The sequence below is a fragment of the Mus musculus genome, chromosome 7 (assembly GCF_000001635.26).
Source record: "Mus musculus strain C57BL/6J chromosome 7, GRCm38.p6 C57BL/6J".
In the NCBI taxonomy this organism is placed as follows: domain Eukaryota; kingdom Metazoa; phylum Chordata; class Mammalia; order Rodentia; family Muridae; genus Mus; species Mus musculus.
Genome location: NC_000073.6, coordinates 121,076,836 through 121,100,103, shown reverse-complemented (window position 1 = coordinate 121,100,103; position 23,268 = coordinate 121,076,836). Strand labels below are relative to the sequence as shown.

At 46.5% G+C, this 23,268-nt stretch overlaps 1 protein-coding gene across 2 annotated transcripts in view; it reads right to left on the bottom strand.

The window, feature by feature from the left end:
- Positions 1 to 16,680, bottom strand: part of Otoa (otoancorin) — a 79,670-nt gene extending 62,990 nt beyond the window's left edge. Inside the window, exons 1-7 of one of the 2 annotated variants that reach the window (NM_139310.2) lie at positions 16,591 to 16,680; positions 8,470 to 8,561; positions 7,526 to 7,554; positions 7,403 to 7,433; positions 7,258 to 7,285; positions 5,439 to 5,526; positions 837 to 968 (exon numbers count right to left, since the gene is read on the bottom strand). In NM_139310.2, the coding sequence (NP_647471.1) occupies positions 837 to 968; positions 5,439 to 5,526; positions 7,258 to 7,285; positions 7,403 to 7,433; positions 7,526 to 7,554; positions 8,470 to 8,560 (399 nt within the window). In that variant the 5' untranslated portion in view covers position 8,561; positions 16,591 to 16,680. Of the gene's footprint in view, positions 1 to 836; positions 969 to 5,438; positions 5,527 to 7,257; positions 7,286 to 7,402; positions 7,434 to 7,525; positions 7,555 to 8,469; positions 9,385 to 9,951; positions 10,447 to 16,590 lie in introns of those variants that run through there. The other variant, XM_017322267.2, reaches the window with a different exon arrangement.
- Between the last annotated feature and the right edge of the window lie 6,588 nt (positions 16,681 to 23,268).

The window sequence follows — 23,268 nt, the reverse complement described above, 5'->3', positions numbered from 1 at the left end:
AGAAGAGGAAGAAGAGGAAAAAGGAAAAAGAAGAAGAGCAGGGCAAGAAAGAAGAGGATGGAGAGGAACAGGGAGGGGAAGGAGGAAAGAGGGAAAAGAAGAGGAAGAAGGGGAGGAAGAGGAAGGAAAGGAAGAAGAGGAGCGGAAGAAGAGGAATAAAAGGAGGAAGAATAATTGGAAAAAGAAAAGAATCTTTCCCTCCTGGGCCTACATGAGGAAGCTGAGGCTTAGCAGGGTTCTCGACTCCATTTAGGAACAGTGATTCATGTGCAGCTCTCTGAACTAAATAGACACTAGCCCTCAGCCTTGGAGCCTCAGGGCATTCTGGGACTCGGGGACCTTGCTCACTATGCTGTGTGCATGTCACTAAACTTGCTTTGTGGTCATTGTCCGCTGTTGCTTGCCTTTATCCTGAGCCATATCACGGCTGAGCTGCGTTAAGATTCTTCTTAGTTTTAATTCACACAGGTTTGGGGGAGGATTTAAAGATTTTAATGGTTATATACTTACCTTTATTTAATTATTTTGGCAGTGTTAGATATCAGAGTTGAGCCTCAGGAGGGCTGGGTAACCTTAAGGACAGGGACAGTTCTTTCTCTCTATACACCCACAGCACACAGCAATCGCCCTCAGACTTTTACCAATTCAAATGGTTAGAAGACCCTTAGGACCCTTAGTGCCCATAACAATGTAACATGGAGAAACTGAAGGGAAAAGCCAGGTCCTAGAGTCCCAAGCAGGGTTGGTTATGGAGAAAAGGGGAAAGAACCAAAAACGGCCCAGCAAATGTCAACTACTCTGCTACTTCTCATGGTGGGTTGCCAGGCGTGCCTTACCAGGTGGCCCCATTTGTCTTCCAGAAGGCATTTCATGGCGGTGTGGAACTGCTGGTTATCAGTAGCCCTCAGGTCCTCCAGCAGCTTCTGTGGCTGGTACAGATACTGTTCCAGGTGTGCTTCCATGACTGCCTGGGCATGGGAGATTCAGTCATTGAGGTCAGAAGACTGAGGAGTGTGTCAGAGCCAAGGCCAGCAGCCCAGCAGGTTTCCCCCTTGCCGACCTGGCAGAGCCTGCCAGCTAGCAGGCAGTCTTGTATATGAGGTGGGTCCTAATGCTATAAAGCCAGGGGATTCCTTACAAAGTCCAGATTTCCAAGTCCACTTAGGAAATGCAAAGAATAGACAGCACTGGGCATGCTTCCCACCCCCCCCCCCCCATGGCCTGCCTGATTTCATAATTCTGTGGCCTTCTATGGCCTGCCTGGTCCTTGTCCGAGGTGGGCGGGGGTGGGGGCGGGGCTACAAGGAAGCTGAGTATCTCTGGTCTCTTACCACTCAACCCCTAGTGCTGAGCACAGGAGAAGACCCAGGCAGAATGAATCGCCATGTCTGCAGTGCCCCGTCAGGCCGCCAGCCTCTCCTGCCAGCCTCTCCTCTGCCATTTTTGGACTTGTTCTCTTTTTGATTCAGGAGCTTTTGGATCTTGTTGCTGCTGTTGTTCAGCCTTAGGGGTGGGAATCTCACTATGTAGTCTAGGCTGGCCCTAAGTCCACACACCTCTTGTCTCGACTGCCCAGGTGCCGGGGTTACGGTTGGATGCCCCAGCCTCAGTTTCTTAAATATCCCTTATGCTCCCGGAAGGAAGTGTGAAATAATGCCTGTGGGCAAACACTGCATATAAAAGACAGATAACATGTATGCAATCTTCAGGGTCGCACTTACCTGGCTTCAATCTAATTAAAGAGCGTATATTTAAGTGTTGTTTGTGCTTTGTCTTTTGAGACCCTGGGTTTCCAGTATCCCGGGCTGCTTCCCAAATCACTGTGCAGCCAGGGATGATTTTGAACTTGGAATTCTTCTGCTTTCACCTCCCTAGTGCTAAGATCACGGGTGTGTACCGTGCCCATTTCCTGCTGTTCTGTGGTCAAGCTCGGAGCTTTATTAACGCTAGGCAAGCACATGACCGACTGAGCTACACCCTAGTCCCTGAACATCCTTACACAACCAACTAAGCTACACCTCTACACCCTGAACATCCTGTGTGTGTATTTGCTAAGTTGGAGATCCTACATACTGGGCCTCAGTATTCACATCTGGAAAACAGAGCCCATGATAGAGCTCACCATGTGGGGTGTTGTGAGGATCAAATGTCTCTGGCTTTCTCAATAGTGTCTAGTGCAGAAGTGCTCAGTAGAGCCTGCCATGTTTCTCTTCTCCTGACGAGTTATTTACTTGATGTCTGTCTCTACCTCAGAACTGTGGGAGTAATGTCTAGCTCCCCACCTCACAGTGTCTACAACTGTGCCAACCTGCCAAGACTGTAGAGCTACTGATTGAGAATATGCATACAGCAGCAATACACCGACCACTATAGGAAACCTTACTGTCAGAGAGAAAGGGGCTGCTCCTTACTGCTAAGTACATTGCTTTACTGGCTGGCTTTATGTGTCAACTTGACACAGGCTGGAGTTATCAGAGAAGAAGGAGCTTCAGTTGGGGAAATGCCTTCATGAGATCCAGCTGTAAGGCATTTTCTCAATTAGTGATCAAGGGGGAAAGGCCCCTTGTGGGTGGGACCATCTCTAGGCTGGTAGGCTTGGTTCTATAAGAGAGCAGGCTGAGCAAGCCAGGGGAGGCTGATGGCCTCTGCATCAGCTCCTGCTTCCTGACCTGCTTGAGTTCCAGTCCTGACTTCCTTGGTGATGAACAGCAGTATGGAAATGTAAGCTGAATAAACCCTTTCCTCCCCAACTTGCTTCTTGGTCATGATGTTTGTGCAGGAATAGAAACCCTGACTAAGGCAAATTGGTACCAGCAGAGTGGGGTATTCCTGTGACAACCTGACCATGTTTTGGGGAGGACTGTCGAAGGACTTTGGAACTTTGGGCTAGAAGATCCATTCAGTGTTAAGAGCTCTGTCGGATGTTGTGTAGGAGCTTGGAAGATAATGTTAAGAACAGTGCAGAACATGGAGGCCTGGCTTGTGAAATTTCAGAGGGAAAATTAAAGACTCTTTTCAGGGCCATTGCTATTTTGATTATGAAGATTCTGTGGTTCTGGTTAGTTGGGGCTGAAGGAAGAATCAGCTGTGGTTAACAAGATACCAGAACTACTAAAATGAAACCTTTGCGTTACTGGGACTATTGATGCTGGTTAGCTGGAGCTAAGAAATTAGTGGTGATTAAGAAGAGACCAGCATCATTGAGGTGACATCTTCTGGGAAGTGTTTTCTGAGAGCACAGAGGCTGTGTTCCAGAGATAGCCAAGGTTGTACCTCCTGCTGCAGCAGGACTTGGTAATGTGTAAGAGTCACCCAGGTGGTACTGGTTTTGAGGCATGAAGGGGTCATGCGAGCAGCTGAGGCTCGGCACTGTGAGAGGCCATGGAAGGCCATTGGTAAAGGTGCAGCCTCAGATGAAATTGATGGCCCAGGACCGAAGGGGTCATGCAAAGGAGTTGAGGCTTGGCACCATGAAGAGAGCCTATGAGAGGCTATTGTTGAAGCCAAGTTTGATTTTGCTTTTGATTGTGACTGTGCCCTGATGTTTTTCCCTCTTGAAGGAAGTATTTTAGTGGAGCCCACAGTTAAGAGGCTTTTTTTTTTTTTTTTTTTCAAGACAGGGTTTCTCTGTGTAGCCCTAGCTGTCCTGGAACTCACTTTGTAGACCAGGCTGGCCTTGAACTCAGAAATCCGCCTGCCTCTGCCTCCCAGGTGGAGTTAAGAGACTTTTAATTGTAAAAAGACTTTGGATTTTAAAAGAGATTAGAAAGAGATTGAAATTTTAAGACTATGTAAAGACTGTGGGAATTTTAAAGTTATTTAGATCTTGGGGATGAATAAGAATGTAAGGGTTGGGGCTTACTAGTGATGTGTTTGTGTGTCAAGTTGACAAGGGGTCAATTGTACTGGCTGGTTTTGTGTGTCAACTTGACACAAGCTGGAGTTATCACAGAGAAAGGAGCTTCAGTTGGGGAAATGCCTCCATGAGATCCAGCTGTAAGGCATTTTCTCAATTAGTGATCAAGGGGGAAAGGCCCCTTGTGGGTGGAACCATCTCTAGGCTGGTAGGCTTGGTTCTATAAGAGAGCAGGCTGAGCAAGCCAGGGGAGGCAAGCTAGTAAAGAACATGCCTCCATGACCTCTGTATCAGCTCCTGCTTTCTGACCTGCTTGAGTTCCAGTCCTGACTTCCTTGGTGATGAACAGCAGTATGGAAGTGTAAGCTGAATAAAACCTTTCCTCCCCAACTTGCTTCTTGGTCATGATGTTTGTACAGGAATAGAAACCCTGACTAAGACAATTGCTAAGAGAGATGATGACAGATGCAATGTGGGCCCAACAGCCCCTCCAGCTGGTAGGTGAGCAAGCAGAGAGTGATCAAGAAGCCCTCAGGGTACAGTTCTGGTGTGAATGTCTGTTAATACTTCTGTTTGTATTAAAACGAGAAATAACAAACCACTGTGCTGTTCGTTTACTTATTAGCCCATGATGTGACTTCTTTTCTAAACAGAGTAATGATGTACAAGCGCTGGGATAACACATCCTGGATCTCCCATGCTGTTCTCAAGGTATCATCCTGAGCTGCCAGCCACACCCAAATACCCCAGTCATCACCCCACCCTCACCCCGAGCCCTTCCGATGCTCCAGCCAAATGTCCACTGCTGTCAAAACAAGCACAAGCATGCTAGGTGTGGTTTATCTCCCAAGGGTCATTCATCAGGAGTTCAGTTCCCGGCGAGGCGGCATTAGGAGGTGATGCCACCTTTAAGTGGAGCCTGGTGGGAGGCAATAGGGATGCTGCCCTTGGAAGGAACTGAGTTAGTTCCCATGAGACACTGGATAGTTCTCAGGAGAGGAGTAAAGTGGGCTTGGCCATGAACCCTGTCCCAGTCTCCTGTGTCCCCATGTGATCCTTCCCTCTCACAGGTGTACCCACTGTTATAATGCCATCTATCAAGGTTAATCGCCAGCTCCGTCTTTGCAGGAACCAGCATTATGTTAAGAGATTGTTAGCTTCTAAACTACGAAGTAGATTAAGAATCCTTCTTTTTAAAAAAAGATTGATTTTTATCAGTGTATGTATGTATATGTATCTGTGTGAGCATATGTGCACATGTGTGCAGACATGCCTGCAGAGGCCAGGAGAGGACATCAGATCCCTTGGATATGGAATTGCTGGCATTTGTGAATCACCAACATGGGTGCTGGGATCTGAACTCTTGTTCTTATGACTGGGCAGCAAGCGCTCCTAACTACCGACCCATCCCTTCGTCCCAAAACTCTTTCCCGACTTTCCTGGTTTTGTTATAGTAATAGAAAAGTGTCTAACACACTCCTGCTGTTCTTTTATCAGGAAAGTCCAGTTTCCACTCGGTGCACAACTGATGTGCACTAATGTGACCAATAGCAGCATGTAGGAATATGTGTCACATACATACCTGCAGGCTGGGAATGGTGAAGGCCACATTCTTTGAGTTCAGATAGGCAAGGACTCTGTGGGACAGGTCTGCAGTCCAGACATGGGACCTTCAAGCAAAGATGGATGGGAGAAAGGTCAATGTCTGCACACATTCTTGTACTGGCTGTGTGCCCTGGGGCTCAGAGAGGAGTGGAATGGGCCAGGATGCTAAGGAACTTTAGGTTGAGAAGTAAGAGGTTCGTTCACCTGACAACATGGGAGGAGGTGTGTTCATGAGTATGTGTACAGGTATCTGTGTATGTGGGTGTACACAGGTGTGTGAGTATATATATATATATATATATATATATATGTGTGTGTGTGTGTGTGTGTGTGTGTGTGTATGTATATATGTATGTATATATATATATGTATGTATGTGTATGTATATACAGGTGGGGAGTATGTGTGTATACAGGGGTGTATGTATATGCATGTGTGTGCATATACAGGTCAGGGTATGTGTGTATTCAGGGGTGTGTGTGAACAGGGGTATGTATGTGTATATAGGTATGTATGTGTGTATTGTGTATATGGGTATACAAGTGTGTGTATATATATATGTATATGTGTATGTGTGTGTATGTGTGTATACAGATTTCTATGTGTGCACATACATGTATATACATTGTGTGTGTGTGAGGGGTGTGTGTGTGCATGTAAATGCTTAACAACAACCTCAAGTATCATTGAGACATGGTCTCTCGTTGGCCAAGAGTTCACGGATTCAGCTAGACTAGCTGGTCAGGAAATCCTTAGAATTTCAGGTCTGTACTGACCCAGCACTAAAATTACAAGCATGTGTCACCATGTCCAAAACTTTTATCAGGTTCTGGGAGTCAAACTCAAGTTCTCCTGCTTGTGAGACAAGCCCTTTACTGACTGAGCCATCTCCCCAGCCCCTACAAAGAGCTTTGTTGTTATTATTATTGTTGTTGTTGTTGTTATTTTTTATATTTCAAACAAAAGGGTTTCTTTGCATAGCCTTGGTTGTCCTGGAACTCACTCTGTAGACCAGGCTGGCCTCAAACTCAGAGATCTGCCTGCCTCTGCCTCCTAAGTATTGGGATTAAAGGCATGTGCCACCACAAGGAGCTTTTTTATAACCTCTTTTTGGTTGTAGGTAAACAGATGGATGTAAGTAAATGTAAGTAAATAAAATTGTATCTTGAGAGAATATATCTAAAACCTCCCATTGGAGGTCTCATGGAGGAGGGATGTTTGCAGGGGCCTTTCACCTTGATGCAATTGGTTGTCTCTCCAAGGGACCCGAAGCCCCCATTTTCTCTTCTTTATAGAATACATATGAAGATTTAATGTTGACAACTTTCCTTCTGCCACACTGCCACAGCACCCCATCTCTCCAGTCTCTCACACAGGCCTGAGCAGCACAGAGCTAGATAGTGGTGGCAGCTGGCCCTGGAGCCAGGTGGGAGGGTCACAGTTCAGCTCTACCACGCCCCAGCTGTGTGGCCTCCACTCCCTTGTCCCAAGCCTCAGCTTCATTGCTCTACACAAAAGGGTAATAAGCAGCCCCAGCCAGAGGGCTGCAGTAAACGGATGTGTTTCTCTGCCCCAGCACTGGGAATACTGTCACCTCCTCGGGAGTCCTTCAGGCACCTCGGTCTTAAGCTCCGCCATTGGCGGGATAGTGTTCTAGGAGCAAGTGTCAACTAAGTCACTGCACATTGGTTGGAGCTCTTTGCAATAGCACATACTACTTTTCTCGAGCAGGAAGCTCTATGTAATGGTTATTAGGGAAAACCTCCATCCCTTTCAACACCCCCGAGGCAGATTACCTTTCAAATAGTGTGAGATCCAGTAACGCTACAGTAGGGACAAAACGGAAAGACAGCTTTAAACGGAGTCATTCCACAGACACCACATCCGTATTCCGTTTGAAGGTCTCAGAAGGTACACATGGGGACAGACCGGGGACATTACCATTCAGATAGCTTCCCTCTATTATTTCTTCCTACAAGGCAGAGAGATAACACTGAGTATAACATGCAAATTTGGCAGCGCTGGTGGAGGGGTTTCTGATTAAAATAGAACTGGAGCACTCACCGCCATTTTCTGCAACAATGGATGTAAATCTGCAAGAAAGCCATTGGATATGTGACTAGACCCAAACAGGAGGACCTTCGTAAAGACGAATGTAGCTACCACAGGAGCCCAACAAAATCCACTCGGGCTTTCCCTGAGTTGTAATCGATGCAATAACTGTGGCCAGTGTGAGAAAACCTTGGCTTACAACCCCCCACTGAGAACCTTTACCACCACTGGGAGTGTCACTTTATCCAGCCACTGTGGAAGTCAAGAAAGAGACATCCCCAAAACCTAAGTAGAGCTACTGTATGATCCACTCCGTGCCACACAGAGGCAGCAGAGGCAGCATAGACAGCTAAGGCAGCATACCACAGAGATATCTGCCCATATGTGTTCAGTGTGGAAATATTCACAATTACCAGGATATGGGACCAGCCTGGAAATCCATCAACAAAATACTGATGAAGAAATGTGGTCTATACAGCAGGTAGAGTATTATTTGACCATAAAGAAGAATGAAGTTTTGTCATTTGCAGGAGAAATGTTGGAACCGGAGATCATCACGTTAATCAACATGGGTCAGACTCAGGAAGACAGGCACTGCAAGCTTCCCTCATGTGTGGGATCTACTGGACTTGTGAGGAATGGGGGAAGAGAGGGTGTTGGGGGTGAATTCCACTGAAGCATATTGTGTGCATGCATGAAAGTGGCATAATACATTTATTTGGATAAATAATACACATTATAATAAAATAAACCATGTATAATACTCCCAAAAGCCCTATGAATACCCACAGATAGGCAAATGCTTACTACCCCCTCACTGGAATATATCATAACCCCAAACGGACATATCCAGCTACATCCCCTAAAATATATAGGAGCTGTGAAATCAATCTCTCTCTCTCTCTCTCTCTCTCTCTCTCTCTCTCTCTCCCTCTCTCTCTCTCCTCAAGACTTACCCTGCCTGGGGCTTGGCTCTCTCTGATAGGCACCTCCATGGCTCAGAAGGAGGACCAGGAGAAGGGAGCACGTCCTAGGTCCCTGAGACATCCTGCAGTTAAGTCAAGCACACAGGTGACTCAGGTTTCATTTTCTTTTAAAAGTAGATTGAAGAATATTCAGGAGCAGAGGGACATGCAGCCACTAAACCCCTCAAAACCATCTTAAGTAGTGTGATGATTCCAGGGTGTGTCTAAGACATGTCCATCATTCAGTGACCTCAGCGCCCCGTTTCTGTGCTCACCACCACCCCTGGTCCACAGCACCCAGAGGAGAAGAGTGTTTCAAAGTGCTTGCTGCACCATCTTTCACAGGAGCTTCAGATGCAGAACGCAAGAAGCCCTACAGTCCGGTAAGAAGACAGGTCAATGGGAAACAGAGTTGAACTCCTGAAAATAGATATAAAAATGTCCATATTGCACACAAAACATGAGTCACTTTCGACAGGGCTCTGCTCAAAACAAGCTCCATTTGTGGGTTTTTAATAAGCAGACAGGGCAGATGGTTGTTTTCAGAATTTAAACCCATGCATGTCCCCTTCCTTCCTGTTAACCCCAGGATAAAACATAGCATAAAATAAACCCACAATGAGATCCACACACACACACACACACATACACAGTCATTAAAGTGACTAACAGAGGCAGACTGGCAACATCGCATGTTGGCCGTGTTGTGGTTGGAAAATTGTTTGCCAGAGTTTTATAAGATTACATACTTGGTACTCTATGATCAAGGGATTTCAGGGGCTGGGGTTGTGGCTTTGTTGGTAGAGAACTTGCCTAGCGTGCACGAAGCTCGAAGTTCTATCCCAAGCACCATAAGCTTGGCATCGGATGTACACGCCTGTAATCCCAGCACTCAGGAAGGAAAGGCTAGAAAATCAGAAAGTCAAGGTTATCTTCTGCCACCTATTAAGTTCAAGGGCAGTCTGTCTCGAAAAGAGAGAGAGACAGAGAGAGAGAGAGAGAGAGAGAGAGAGAGAGAGAGAGAGAGAGAGAGATGGAGAGGGAAAGGGGGAGGGGGAGAAAGGAAGGAAGGAAGGAGACAGGAAGGAAGAAAAAACAAAGAAGAAAGAAAGGAAAAGAAAAAGAAAAAGGAATTTTAATCTGGGGTTTTGCCAAGGGAAATGGAAACATGTAGATAAAAAAGATAGGTTCAGCCTTATTTGTAACAGCCAAATATGAAAACAACCCACATGTCCAACAGGTGAAAGGTTAAAGACAGCATATCTATTCAAAAGAACCAACAGATCACCACTCAGCAATAAAAAAGTTAAACCTAGCCAGGAGGTGGTGGCTTTAATCCCACCCAGCACATGGGAGGCAGAGGCAGATGGATCTCTGCGAGTTCAAAGTCAGCCTGGTCTACAGAGTGAGTTCCGGGACGCCAGAGTGCTATACAGAGAAACCCTGACTTAAAACAAAAGTTAATCCTACCACCTTAGGGAATTAGAAGACCAGCCAAAATATATGACAAACAGTTTCAGGATACTGAAAGCAGGAATCAGAAACCAAGGTCTCTCGGAGAGGGGACGCAGCCAAGCTGAGCCCAGGCGCTGCTCCTGTTGCCTCCAGCCCCAGAGCGCAAGCTCAGGGGCAGAATGAGAGCTTAGGAAAACCAAGGCAGCCAGTCGTCCAGGGAAGAGCACTGGAGAGGAGCGAGCTGCACAACGGAGGTCTGAGGAAGGAGATCTGAGGGGAAGTCCCTTCCATCCCTCAGGACACGAAGGATGGAAATGCCTCCTGAGACGAGAGGAATGAAACCACAGAAGGCAGAACAGTCCTTAGGACTTGTTCAGGAGCAGGGGAATCCCCACAGTCAGAGCAGAAAAAGCTCGTCGTACACCAAGCAAAGCTGCCTCAGGGAAGAACTGCCTTAGGGATGGCCTCTGGAGGCTGCACCACCTCCCAGATTGATAACTACACAAGAGGAACTGCAGGAGGAGACTGGACGAAGAATACAGGAGACTTCACTAACAATCTGTATGTATTTCAAAACGTAAAACAATTGAAAGGAAGTCATATAGACCTCAGGAAAAAGAACAAAGGATGGATATTTGTAACACGCAGAGTAAAAAAAAAAAAAAGAAATTGGACTAGGGAAGGTGGTTTCATGGGTAAGTGCTTGCCATGCAAGCACGAGGACCTAGTTTAGATCCCCAGCGCCCGAATAAGAGCCAGAAGCGGTGGTACATGCCTGTAATCCCGGTGCTAGGGAGGTAGAGACAAGAGCATCCCTGAGGTTTGCTGGCCAAACAGTTTTGCTGAATTGGCAAGTTCCAGGTTCAAAGAAAGTGGGCGAGCCTGTCTCAACAGTAAGAAGTGACTGAGGAAAGAGCCTGATGTCAATTTCTGGCTACTACATGTGTGCATGCACACACCTACACACGTTCCGGGGGGTGGGGAGGACATAAGGATATACTGCAGTTTCTTTTATGTGAAACTCCAAGACAGTTAAAAATCTGTGATAAAGTCAAGAGTCGCCCGGGACACTCTGGGGCATGGTGGGAAGCCATGCTGCAAAAAAAGCACAAGAGAATTTTTAGGGAGGACAATGAAGATTTCTTTTACTTATTTTTGGTTTGTGTTTTTGAGTGTTTGCCCACATCTATATGTGTGCAGTGCCTGAAGAGGCCAGGAGAGGGCGTCAGATTCTCCTGGAACTGGAGTTCCAGACAGTTGGGAACTGCCATGTGCCTGCTGAAACTCAAACAGGGTCCTCTGGAAGAACAGCGTCCCACTCTGAACTGCTAGGTCATCTCTCCAGCCCCAATGACGAGTTTCTATGTCTAGATGGTAGTGTGGTATTACATGGAAGCCACAGTTACAAGTCTACTGATATGTGTGTTTTAAACCGGTGAAAATTATTACATCTAATACCTCCCCAAAGTGGAGAGAAACCATGGGCTGTACTCACATGGCCTGGTTTCTCTCTTCCCTCTGCCCACTCACTAGCTTGGGTGATGTCAAGCAACTTGCTTCGTTCACCTCTCTGTACTTCAATTTTCTCAGCTATAAAATGGGGTATTAAGTGGTACTGTCCTAGCTTGCTTGTAATAAAATACTGACCAAAACCAACTTGGGGAGGAAAGGGTTAATTTGGCCCCCAGCTTACAGTCCATCATCCAGGGAAGCCAGGGCAGGAACCTGGAGGTAGGAACTGAAGCAGAGGCCATGGAGGAGTGCTACCTACTGGCTTGCTTCTCAGGGGCTTGCTCAGCCTGCTTTCTTATACAACCCAGAACTGAGCACCCAGGGATGGCCCCGCCCACAGAGAGGCAATTCTGCTACATCATTAACAAGGAAAGGTCCCAGAGCTGCACCTACAGGCCAACGTGACAGAGGTAATTCCTCAGCTGAGGGTCCCTCTTCCGAGATGACGCTAGTTTGTGATGAGTTGACAAAGACTAACCAGCACAGGTACCCACCTGATGGTGCCCTTTGAGAAATGAATTAGTCATTTTGAATGGAGCTTAGGTCGGAAGGAGTTCTGAGTTTGAGTTTTTACAACCGAGGAGGTCAGGCTGCAGTTTCCAAAGTGTCAGCCCATGCCTGTCAGTAGCGAACCCACTAGTGGTCGGGGCACCTGCTTCTTTGTGTCTCTCCGAGTTGTCATATTTCTCAGTTCAAGGTCCTTTGTAAAGATCTCTCCTCCCTTTTGGCTTGGCTCACCCAATTCATTATAAGTCCCAAGTCTTCCAGGCAACCCTCTGTGAATTCTCTAAGACAAACAATTAGCCAGAGGAGAAAACCAATACTTCTCTATAAGAGCACTAGGCATGGCTAAGGCACTATTTATAGCTGCGTGGTTATTTCATGCATTCATTTATCAAGTGCTTATTGAGCATCACTGTGGGCCAGGCATTATTCTACACTCTGAGGACACAGCAGCTTGCAAAGCCATGTCCCAGCTGATGTGCTGGGTAGCCAGGAAAAGAATAAATAGGCAACTTGGTTTATGTCAGAGTGATGGATACTACAGAGGGAAGGGAAGCAGCAAAGGAGTAGGAGCCATGGTAATGCGTGCGGGGAAGGTCTGAAGACAGGAAGGAATGGATTACAGCCATATCTGGGAAAAGAAAGTTCCAGAAAGAAGGAGAAACACAAAGACCTTGGGAGTTAGGAGCGTGATGTATTGGCACCTCGTCCCATGGACCACACAAGAATGAGAAAGGAAGGCGAGGAAGCTGGGAGCCCCTGGGCTCACCCTCAGCTTTGAGACAGGGCGGAGCCACTGGAAAGGCATTGGCACAGGAACTGCTTTTTAACTTTTCAATGACTGTGAATTTCACACCATGCACCCCAATGACGCTCATCTCCCCACCCCTGATATCTGCCCTCCACCCTCGCAACCTCCCCTGCAGAAGAAAAACAAACAAACAAACAAATCTCGTGGAAGCTGCAGTGTGTCACAGTGTGTCCCACAGTTTTGTGCACACTTCTTTGCTTGTTCATTGCAATGAGTCTTGGCCTGGTTGGAGGCCTCTGGCTTCTGCTACACTACCAATACTGGATCCTCACCAGGACTCCTCTCAGACATCCTGTTGTTGCCCAGCACAGAAACAGCTTACTCTGGCTTTTAACTGGATCCTGAACCCGCGGAACCCCTTGGGAGTGAGACAGTGAGTGGCTGTATCGGGAAGTCAGCCTGGATGAGAAAGGTGCTGCGGACACAGCCGCAGGCAGTGAGGTCAATTCAGATAGCTGCCCGATTTGTGCAGCTCCTGAGTGAAGAATGGAACTGTGGTTTGGATGCCCCACTTCCCTCACCTCCAAAGCTCATGTTAAAGGCTTGGTTCCCAGGATGCCACATCTTCCATGGGACGTAGTGGAGCCTTTGAGAGGAACCTTTGTGGAAATGTTCTCTGTTGGGTCACTAAGGCTGTTCTCAGAGGAGATGTGGCATTCCAGAGCCTCCCTCTTCCTCTCCTGCTTTCTGGCAGGTGAGATGAGCAGTTATGCGCCACTAAACATTCCAAACACAATGTGCTGTCTCATTGCAGGCACCAACCTATCACTGAGGAGCCTTCAAATCCGTGAGCTAAAATAAGCCTTTCCTCTCTATTAGCTGATTGACTCAGGTGTTTGGGGATATTGATGGTGGTGACCACAGATGTGTAAAAAAAAAATATTGACAACATAAACATTCTACATAGGAGATTTACATTTCATACTTAGAGGAAGCTCACACAAGCATGCTCATGGCTGTCAAGTAGGCTAAAGACAAGAAACTACACACTGCCTCTGCTGACTCCACACCCCAGGGAGGTGATGATGTGAGAGGGAACTAAGGACTGGAAGAAAACTAGACAAGACTAACATGAAAGAAGTCAGTTTGCAGAGGAAGACTTCCTAATGCCGGCCTCATATAACGAACACAGCATGTGTGAAAGACAGCCCACAGGCGGAGGGGTGCTATTAGAGACCATAGCACAGCCCGGAGCATTCTGAGCCCTTTCCTGGCTCACTAGCCCACTTCTGTCCTTAGGGGTGCTTGTCCCTTCCTGCTAAGCTATTTGGACCTTAAAGGGAGTGACTTTCTCCGTCTCTTCTCCTGGTGGCTGCTGGGGTTGCACCTTCCCTTTTTTATGTTTTTCCTCTTAAAATTTCAATAAAATTGTTTTCAACCTTCCTTCTGAATCCATGTATAAATTGTTTGTTTCCGCTTTTCCGGTACTGAGGTAACAACAGCACCCTCTTTCAGTGTAGGCAGGAATTCTGGTGATGATATAAGTTGGGTGATATCTAACAATTACAGGCTCCCCAGCATTCCCTAGTCCAGCCCGGCCCTTGTCAGTGTTGCCTAGCCTATTACATTAGTGGCTTGTCTTGTCCCCTCCCCACCCCCAGGGGATCTCCATAGCAATCATATGTGCTCGTTTGACTTTGCAGGGCAGAGCAGACCATGATGTCACTTTCAAAACCTCCAGATACTGGAAACCGGCATTCTGCCCACCAGCTAGCTGCTCCTGGGGACTGCTGTGCTGAGCTCCAACAATAACTTCCTGGATTTGGGTGGTTAGGGACTTGTGCCTCTTTCCCTCTTCTCTTTGGTCACATCGACCCCATTCACAGTCCTCCAATTTCCCAGACAATGAGGCTTCTTGTGCAGTTGGCTGAGCTGATCCTGTTACCTCTGTGAGAGGTTTGCAGTTATGAAATAAACACTCCTCTCTCTGGGCACAGAATGTCTTCAGTCTCAGTGAAACCCCAGCCCACTGTCAATTAGGGATTTGATTTTAATTAAAGGTCCTTTGGGGTACTCTCTTTTAGAGGGCTGGTCAAAAGACTGAAAAGACTGGGCGAGGCATGGGCCATTTGGTGGTGGACAGCTGATAGCGTTCTCGGTGGCCCTGCCCTTCTTCACCAAACCACCTGCAGAATCTCAGATGAAGACAGCCGCAGTCAGTACAGACCTCAGAGCTCAGAGTTTACTTGAGGGAGCGGTCAGGTGTCTTGCCAAATGGAACAGAGGGGCTTCCAACTTAACATGTTAAAACCAGCACGTCACAGGCAAGCCAGAATCAAGCTGTTCAGGCTACAGACCAGGCAATTAGTCCCCTGTGGAGACTTGATGCCTGGACATCTACCAAAAGTTTATCACTGTTGTGAGGCAGCTCCATTTAAAGTCTGCGGCATGAGCACCGCATATGGGCCCATGAACACTAACTGGAAGAATTCACACACACACACACACACACACACACACACACACACACACAGAGAGAGAGAGAGAGAGAGAGAGAGAGAGACAGACAGACAGACAGACAAATAACTAAAAGGTATTATTTCATTGTTGAGTGTCAGAGGCAGGAAGATCATTGCCAGTTCAAAGCCAGCCTAATGTATGGATCAGTTCCAGGATAGCCTGGGCTACATAATAAAACCCTTTCTCAAAAACAAGAACAAAACAAGGAAAGACATTTTGTGGCTGAGGCAAAAGCAAACCCACCCACATTTAAAAAAAAAAACAAAAACTTAAATTTGATTTCAGTACTTCATGTTGGGGCCCCCTAACTTAGGGCTGCTGAGTCAGGGGATAGGGAGTTTGTAGGGAGGGTTGTGGGTCCCTACCTATCCCCCTTTACCCAGAACACACTCTCAGCCATGCCTGCCTTGTTCATCATCAAAAGGCTCTGGCTTCCACAGTGCAAGGAAAGAGAGGAGCAGTGGGATCCTGGCTACCCTCCTCACCAGGTGCCCCCACACGGAGTCCCTCTCCCCGTTTACTCTATCAGCTGCGTTCACTCTGCTGTGTTTCACAGGCGAGTCTGTGTTCTTGAAAAGCTCACATAGCAAGCAAATGGCAGTGCACACTGCTGCAGGATCCCCAAGGTTCATGGCCCTCAGAAACACCGAGTGAGGCAGCCAGGGATGCGCCCTGTGCATGTAAATTCTTGCAGAAACTTTGAGGTAAACACCACCATTGTGCCCACTTCACAAATGAAAAAGCTGTTTCTCAGAAGTCAGGTGAGCAGACCAAAGCTATGCAGCTAATAGGTGGCAGAGCCATGCTCAACAGTCCCAAGTCCCAAACCCAGGGTCGCAGCAACGACCCAGGAATAGGATCACAGCTTTAACTTGGACTCCCGGTTCCTAGCTGTGTGTTAGTAAGCTGATTCCTTAACCTCTCTGGCCTTTTCCATCTTTAAGTCTGATGATAGCATGTAAACATATTTTTTAGGCATTCATAAACGTGGCAGGGCATAGCTCAATTCAAGAGCTTTCTCACCTAGCATGTGTGTGGGGATTGCATCTACTTCCCAGTGCAAAATAAACTAAGTATACATCCATACGTCCAGTGTGCACTGGGCCCATCTTTTCACAATTCCTCACAAGAGCCAGGCAAGCATTAAATATCACCTCCTCACCTTTAACACTCCCAAAGCTCCCAGCCCAGCCTGGATCTCGGGACTCAAACAGCAGTAGCTATTATTCGTGACTGATTACTGTTGCTGCAGGTGTTCTTGCAAGGGTCTCTGTTACTGGTGTGTTATTAAGCAGGTTCTGAGAAGTGTCATCTCACATACACCCTCCCGCCATCCTATGGATACCTAGGAGCCCATAAGGCTTGTGTACCTGCACTTGGCCTACCGTCCTTCTGTCTGTTCACTCCGGTCCCCAGCGCCTGCCCGGCAGGTCCTCACTTGCTGAGCTGCAGGCTCTACTGCTGAGTCTGGACACACGGTAGGGCCAGGGCCACACCTCTCAGGACAGCAGTGCTTGGCATTCAGCTCCTCCACCCACTTCCCTGCCAAGGACAGATTGCCTGGGGTCTCCCTGCTCACCCTCCCTCTGGGACAGCAGCCAGGCAGAGGCGGTTAGCTTCAGCTTCACTGAAGACTCCAGCCAATGACAAGGCAGGGAGTTTATTTGGAACCAGATTCAAAGACACCGTTGAAAATTGAAAGTCAAGCTGGGTAGAGTGATGGCACAGCTGTCATTGCAGCAGGTGGGAAGCTGAGACCACAGGACTGTGAATTCCAGGGCAGAATGGGCTACAAGGTCTCAAAAAACAGAAAAGCAAAATTACAGTTGGGAGTCCTGTGGCCATTAGATACTTAGCAGTCTGGCTGTTTAAAGACACGCTCATTGTAGCAGGCGCATTAAAAAACCCATCTCAGCCAGCTGTGGGGAATACAGAGCTCTGTGAGTTCCAGGCCATTCTAGCCTACAAAACAAGTTCTGGGCCAGCCAGGGCCACATGGTGAACCCAACCTTAAAAACCATCAACACCAACAAAAAGCTTTAGAAACACATTTACAAACTGAAAAGCAGGCCAAGCTGTGCATGAAGGAGATGGGAGTCAGGAGTGCAAGCCAGCAGCTGCTGAAGGTGGGTGAGAAAGGCTCCTTACTTTATCACTGTATAACACCATAACCAAAAGCAAGCTGGAGAGGAAAGGATTTGGTTTACACTTCCACATCACTGTTCATCATCAAAGGAAGTCAGGACAGGAACTCCAACAGGTCAGGAACCTGGCTGTTCACTGGCTTGTTCCTCGTGGCTTGCTCAGCAGCAAGCCTGTGGCTAGATGACCATCCATCAACGGCACTGATTACACTCCCATAGAAGAGCCTTTGGCTGAAGGTGCAGCTCCATGGTAGACTGAGCCTAGCACGTGCCAGACTCTGGGTCCTATCTCCACAAGGAAGAACAGTCTTTTACAAAAGATCAGATAATAAGAACACAAGAAAGTTATTTCATCTCCAAAACAAAAAAGCCAACGACTAATATATGTGCTTTTATTAAAATGAGACACAAATACGTTAAAATAATGGCCTTGTATCAGTGAGACTATGCATACCTGTTTTTCATCTTACCCACTGAAAACACAATTATGGACCCCAGAGGCTTTCTTGCATTTCTCCCATTTAATGAAACATCTCAATCATCCTAATTTTTATATTATTTTGTCACAACAACATTAAACATTCTCTTCAGCAAAGACCCACTGAGGTGTTCCGAAGCCTATCAATGAATTTTACATTCTTTCTCCAACATTCTCAACATAGCCTTTTGTCCCCAGGCCTTGGATCAATTTGGCCTCAAGCCCTGAATGATAGGAAACACCTTGCATCTTGTCAGCACCTAAATAGAAACCAGGTGCCTGCATGTTTTACATTTCTCCTAGAGAAATAAGAGCATCTATCACGACATGTAGACACACATGAACCAGTGCATACACACAGGCACCAGGGAGCCCTGCTAGGATACCTACCAAAAATGTCAACAGTGGTGCACTTGGCTACAGATCAGACAACTGAGGGTCATTTTCATTGTCATCATTTTTTGCCTGTTTTCATCTTCTTGTTAGTGTGGTATTTGGAATGCAAATGCTCTGCAGCGCATGGTGACAGTAACAGCCATCAGAATGTCAAACCCAAGTGCTGAGAAGCTAACACTGAGTTTAAGAGGATGGTAACAGACCTGGCTACTTCAACCCACCCATGGGAAAGGGTTGGGGGTTCACAAGCATTTAAACACAATATTCCAGCCAAGGCAGTGGCCCGAAGCTGTGGTCCCCTCCACTCAAGAAGCTGGAATAGATGGATCACTCGAAACTCTTGAGTTTGAGACCAGCCTGGCAACACAGCAAGGTCCCATCTCAAAAAATAAATCAGTATTACGTCAAATCCTAAACAGGGTATCTAATAACAGTGTTTGGGCATCCTGTTATTTATGTTCTAGAACTAAAGTGCAGAGAGCCAATGTTATGTCACCATTTTACAGGCACTGAAAGTAACTGTTAAATGACTTTATAATGAAAGCATTAATTTGTCTGAATAGGGCATAGTGACTTTCAAACCCAGAGGGACTCAAATTCTAGTTATGTAATAATATTCTCCCAATTCTCCAGGGAAGTCTGAGATTTCATAGAGAAAAAGGATTCTGTTGTTCGGGGGGAACCACTGGATATTTACAAAGTGCAGTTTACTTTCATTTGCAGGAAATGAAGCCAAGTGCCCCAAATTGAACCATGAAAGCATGATGCACACTAATCATTAGGGAATGAAAATCAAACAGTATCGTCTCATACACACTCAGCGACTACTATCTAAAATATGTAAGTGCTGGCAATGATGTAGAAAAATTGGGACTCTTGTGCATTGTTGGTGGGAACATAAAATGTTTTCATCATTTTAGTTCCTTAAAAAACAAAACAAAACAAAACAAAAACCCTAGAACTAGAATGGATTACAAAATGACCCAGTAGTTCCACTTTGAGTATCTGTTCCCCCAAAATGAAAGCAGTCTTTAAGAAATACACATTCATATCCACAGCAGCATGGTGCACAACAGCTGAAATATGGACGCACTCTGAGTGTCTATCAGTGGAGAAATGGATAAGCAAACTGTGGTATGCCCATACAATGGAATAGCATTCAGTCTTAAAAAGGAAATGCTGGAGCATGCTATAAACATGGCTGCAACTTCAGATGCTAAGTGAAATAAACCAGTTTCTACACACACACAAACACACACAAACACATACACACACAAACACACACACACAAACACACACAAACACACACATACACACAAACACACAAACACACACATACACACACAAACACACATACACAAACACATACACAAACACACACACACAAACATACACACACAAACACACACACACACAAACACACACACACACAGAACACAAACACACACACACACACACAAACACACACACACACACACACACACACAAAACAGAAAACAAACACATTGTATCATTCTATATGCCCAAGGAACCTAAGGTACAGAGTTGGTTATTTAATAGGTGGAGTTTCCAGTTTGGCAAAATGCAGTGCTCTAGAGACAGATGAGGGAAAGACTGCACTATAGGACTACACCTAACCAACGACTGTTTGTCAATCTGTTACATGCATTTGACTACATAAAAATAGAAAGGGGAAAAGCAAATGATGACATTCCATTTCAGTGAGAACTGATAATTAAAAAAAAACAAAATTGGCTGCAGAAGGGGCTTAGTGGGAAGGAGCACTGGCTGCTGTCAAGAGGGCCTGGGCTCGGTTCCCCGCATCCACACGGCGGCTCACAATAAATCCTAACTCCAGTTCTGGGGCCAGGTACACATAAATCATGCAAGCAAGACACTCATACACACAAAATTAAAGTCTTTGAAATAGTAAAAACCAGCCGATGGAGTGGGGCATCCTGAACAGAAATCGGGGATAGGAAAAAGACTATTAGGAAAAGAAGCAAAACCCTAACAGCCTTGAACATGGGATGGGTCCGTCAGACAGTAGCACTAGGGCCAACTAGATGAGAACAAAGTCAGATATAACTCTAATTTTTACAAACCCAGAACTAGTCCCAAGTCAGTTTACTTTTAAAATAGTTCAAAATTAAGATACTACTTGAATTTTAGAATTCTTGCCTAGAAGGTAGACGGCACAATTACACAGAACAGAAAAAGTGAAATGGAAATGTGTATAGCTGCAGTCTGGATCGTTGTCTTAGTCAGGGTTTCTATTCCTGCACAAACATCAGGACCAAGAAGCAAGTTGGGGAGGAAAGGATTTATTCGGCTTACACTTCCACACTGCTGTTCATCACCAAAGGAAGTCAGGACTGGAACTCAAGCAGGTCAGAAAGCAGGAGCTGATGCAGAGGCCATGGAGGGATGTTACTCACTGGCTTGCTTCCACTGGCTTGCTCAGCTTGCTTTCTTATAGAACCCAAGACTAGCCGGGCATGGTGGCTCAAGCCTTTAATCCCAGCACTCGGGAGGCAGATTTCTGAGTTCGAGGCCAGCCTGGTCTACAGAGTGAGTTCCAGGACAGCCAGGGCTATACAGAGAACCCCTGTCTCAAAAAACCAAAAAAAAAAAAAAAGAAAGAAAAGAAAAGAAAAAAGAACACAAGACTACCAGCCCAGAGATGGTCCCACCCACAAGGGACCCTCCCACCTTGATCACTAATTGAGAAAATGCCCCCACAGTTGGATCTCATGGAGGCACATCCCCAGCTAAAGCTCCTTTCTCAGTGATAACTCCAGCCTGTGTCAAGTTGACACATAAAACCAGCCAGTACAATCGTTAATCATTGTTCTCAGCCATTTTTAGCCAATGATGCATTATCCATTTAGTTGCGAGACCTTAGAATCTCACGGTGTAGTACTGTTTAATTTCAGGGTGTATTATTCCCAGTTACATCACAAATCTCTCTTCAGGTGGATGCAATGTGAACTTCCTCCATTATGTTGTACTTGTGTGTGTGTGTGTGTGTGTGTGTGTGTGTGTATGCACGTACTCTCCCACATCCATGTGAGGGTACATGTGTGGGTCTGTGTGTGCTGTGGTACAAGGCTGACTTCTGGTAGCTTCTTCAATTGCACTCCACTTTATATACTGAGGCAGGTCTTTTCATGGAGCTTGGAGCTTGTGGTTTCAGATAAGCTGGGGAGCCACCTTGCTCCAGGGATGTTTGACTCCTACATGCTGGGGTTCCAAGCTCTCCAAGACTTCCTAGAGATCTAAATTCCAGTCCTTCTGCTTGCTTAACAAACCACCTCCTGCCAACTCTGATGTATCTTTGATACATGAGCTACAAGTTTGTGAGCAGCCCAACTTTGTGCTGTAGGGCCCACCGCCTGTCTTCTGTGCGATGTTAATGAAGACACAGCTTCAGGAGGAAGCTGGAAACACCAAAGTTTTACGTCTTTCCCAGCCCAGCTTATTTCCTGCTGTAAACTGGCTATACAAAACAAACAAACAACAAACAGAAAACTTGGGAAGGTGGGAAACACAGAAGTGGTTTTAATGACCTCGCCCGAGGGGGAGATGACTGGGGCATTGTGTCCTCGGCACTCTCAACACTCCAGGGGGTTTGAATGCAGGTGCAGGGGGCCAGGAATCCCAGGTGCAAGTCGTGTTTCCTCTCTGCACTCACCTTTAGGGTCAACTGGCAAGCCTGCTGGACCACAGGTGGAGCTCCTCTCGGCTTCTCGAACTTCACTGGGTTTAAGCCCTCGTGCCAGGAATGCTGCACACAAAGCAGCATTATTATACTTGCAGAGAAAAGGAGGCTTCCATGAGAGGTGGACCATTGCCACTTGGTAAACAACATCACCATCTAGTGGCCAAAGGTGACAACACACTAAGACGTCCCAGACCAGATAGGACATAGGAATACATCTGCATCTGGTTTCCAAGTCACAAAATGGCATTTTTAATAAACTGGTCTTCAAAGATCCTCTGATTTTCTTGAGAATTTGTCTTTAAAATGAATAAACACATGTGCTCTCTGTTTTTCTATGGTCTTTTTCCAATAGACCTCAACTTCAGAGACAGGAGGCGCTTTGAAGCCACCTGGCTCTGAATACCCCTCCCAGGATAAAACAGCAGCCCCTGATGACGCCAGGTAAAGAAGCAAGCTTCCACTGCAAAAGAAGTATGTTAGGGTTGCTGCATTCCTCTGTTCACTAGGCCACTGTCTGTACTTCATTTACCCAAAGTTCTGGGGAAAAAAATAAGAACACACCACACCACTAACAATTGTGCATCGACCCATGACCCCTTGTCTGACTACACAGTAACAGCGCAGGGCTGCTAAGGTGGGGCTCTCAAGGCTGCTCCTAATGAACATGCTGGCCTCTCTGCCCAGGTGTTGTAGTTTTCTGTGAGTAATGGTCACAGGTAATGAACACGTGGGTAACATACTGTGACTACCTCATTCACACTGTCACCGCTCTGACTGCTGGGTCTTTAGGTTCCGGACTAGTGTCCACAATGCTTACTGTTCTTGCTAATGAGGTCTCCTCTATCACTGTGTTTCTGGGTTTATTGGGAGCACTTTGGATTCTAGCAGGTGTCTGGTAATGGTCTTCAGCAAACATACTTACTCTCAGTTAAGGATCTAGGGATAAGCCAAGTTCTGGGAAGATGGCATTCAAGGAAGTGGAAGAAGGTGAATGTCTATTTAGGCTGAATCCTGTCAGTCAAAGCCACAGACTGCTTCAATCCTGAGGAATTAAGGAAGCTTAGGAAAACAAAGCTGTTTTGTGGCCAGAAGCAGGTACACTGACTGAGAGGCACTTCCTAGAGCACTATATCTGAGTAAGGCAGGCCATTCTAGGGGTGTCAAAATTCCCTGGGCTTCTGCACCACACCCAAGCTGAACCTTGCTTTCCTTCCAGGCTCAGCCTGAGTGTTTCACATCATGCTCCTACTGAGGGCATCCATGAAGCCAAAGCTGCAGAGTCTGAGAGAAGAACATGGTGCCAGAG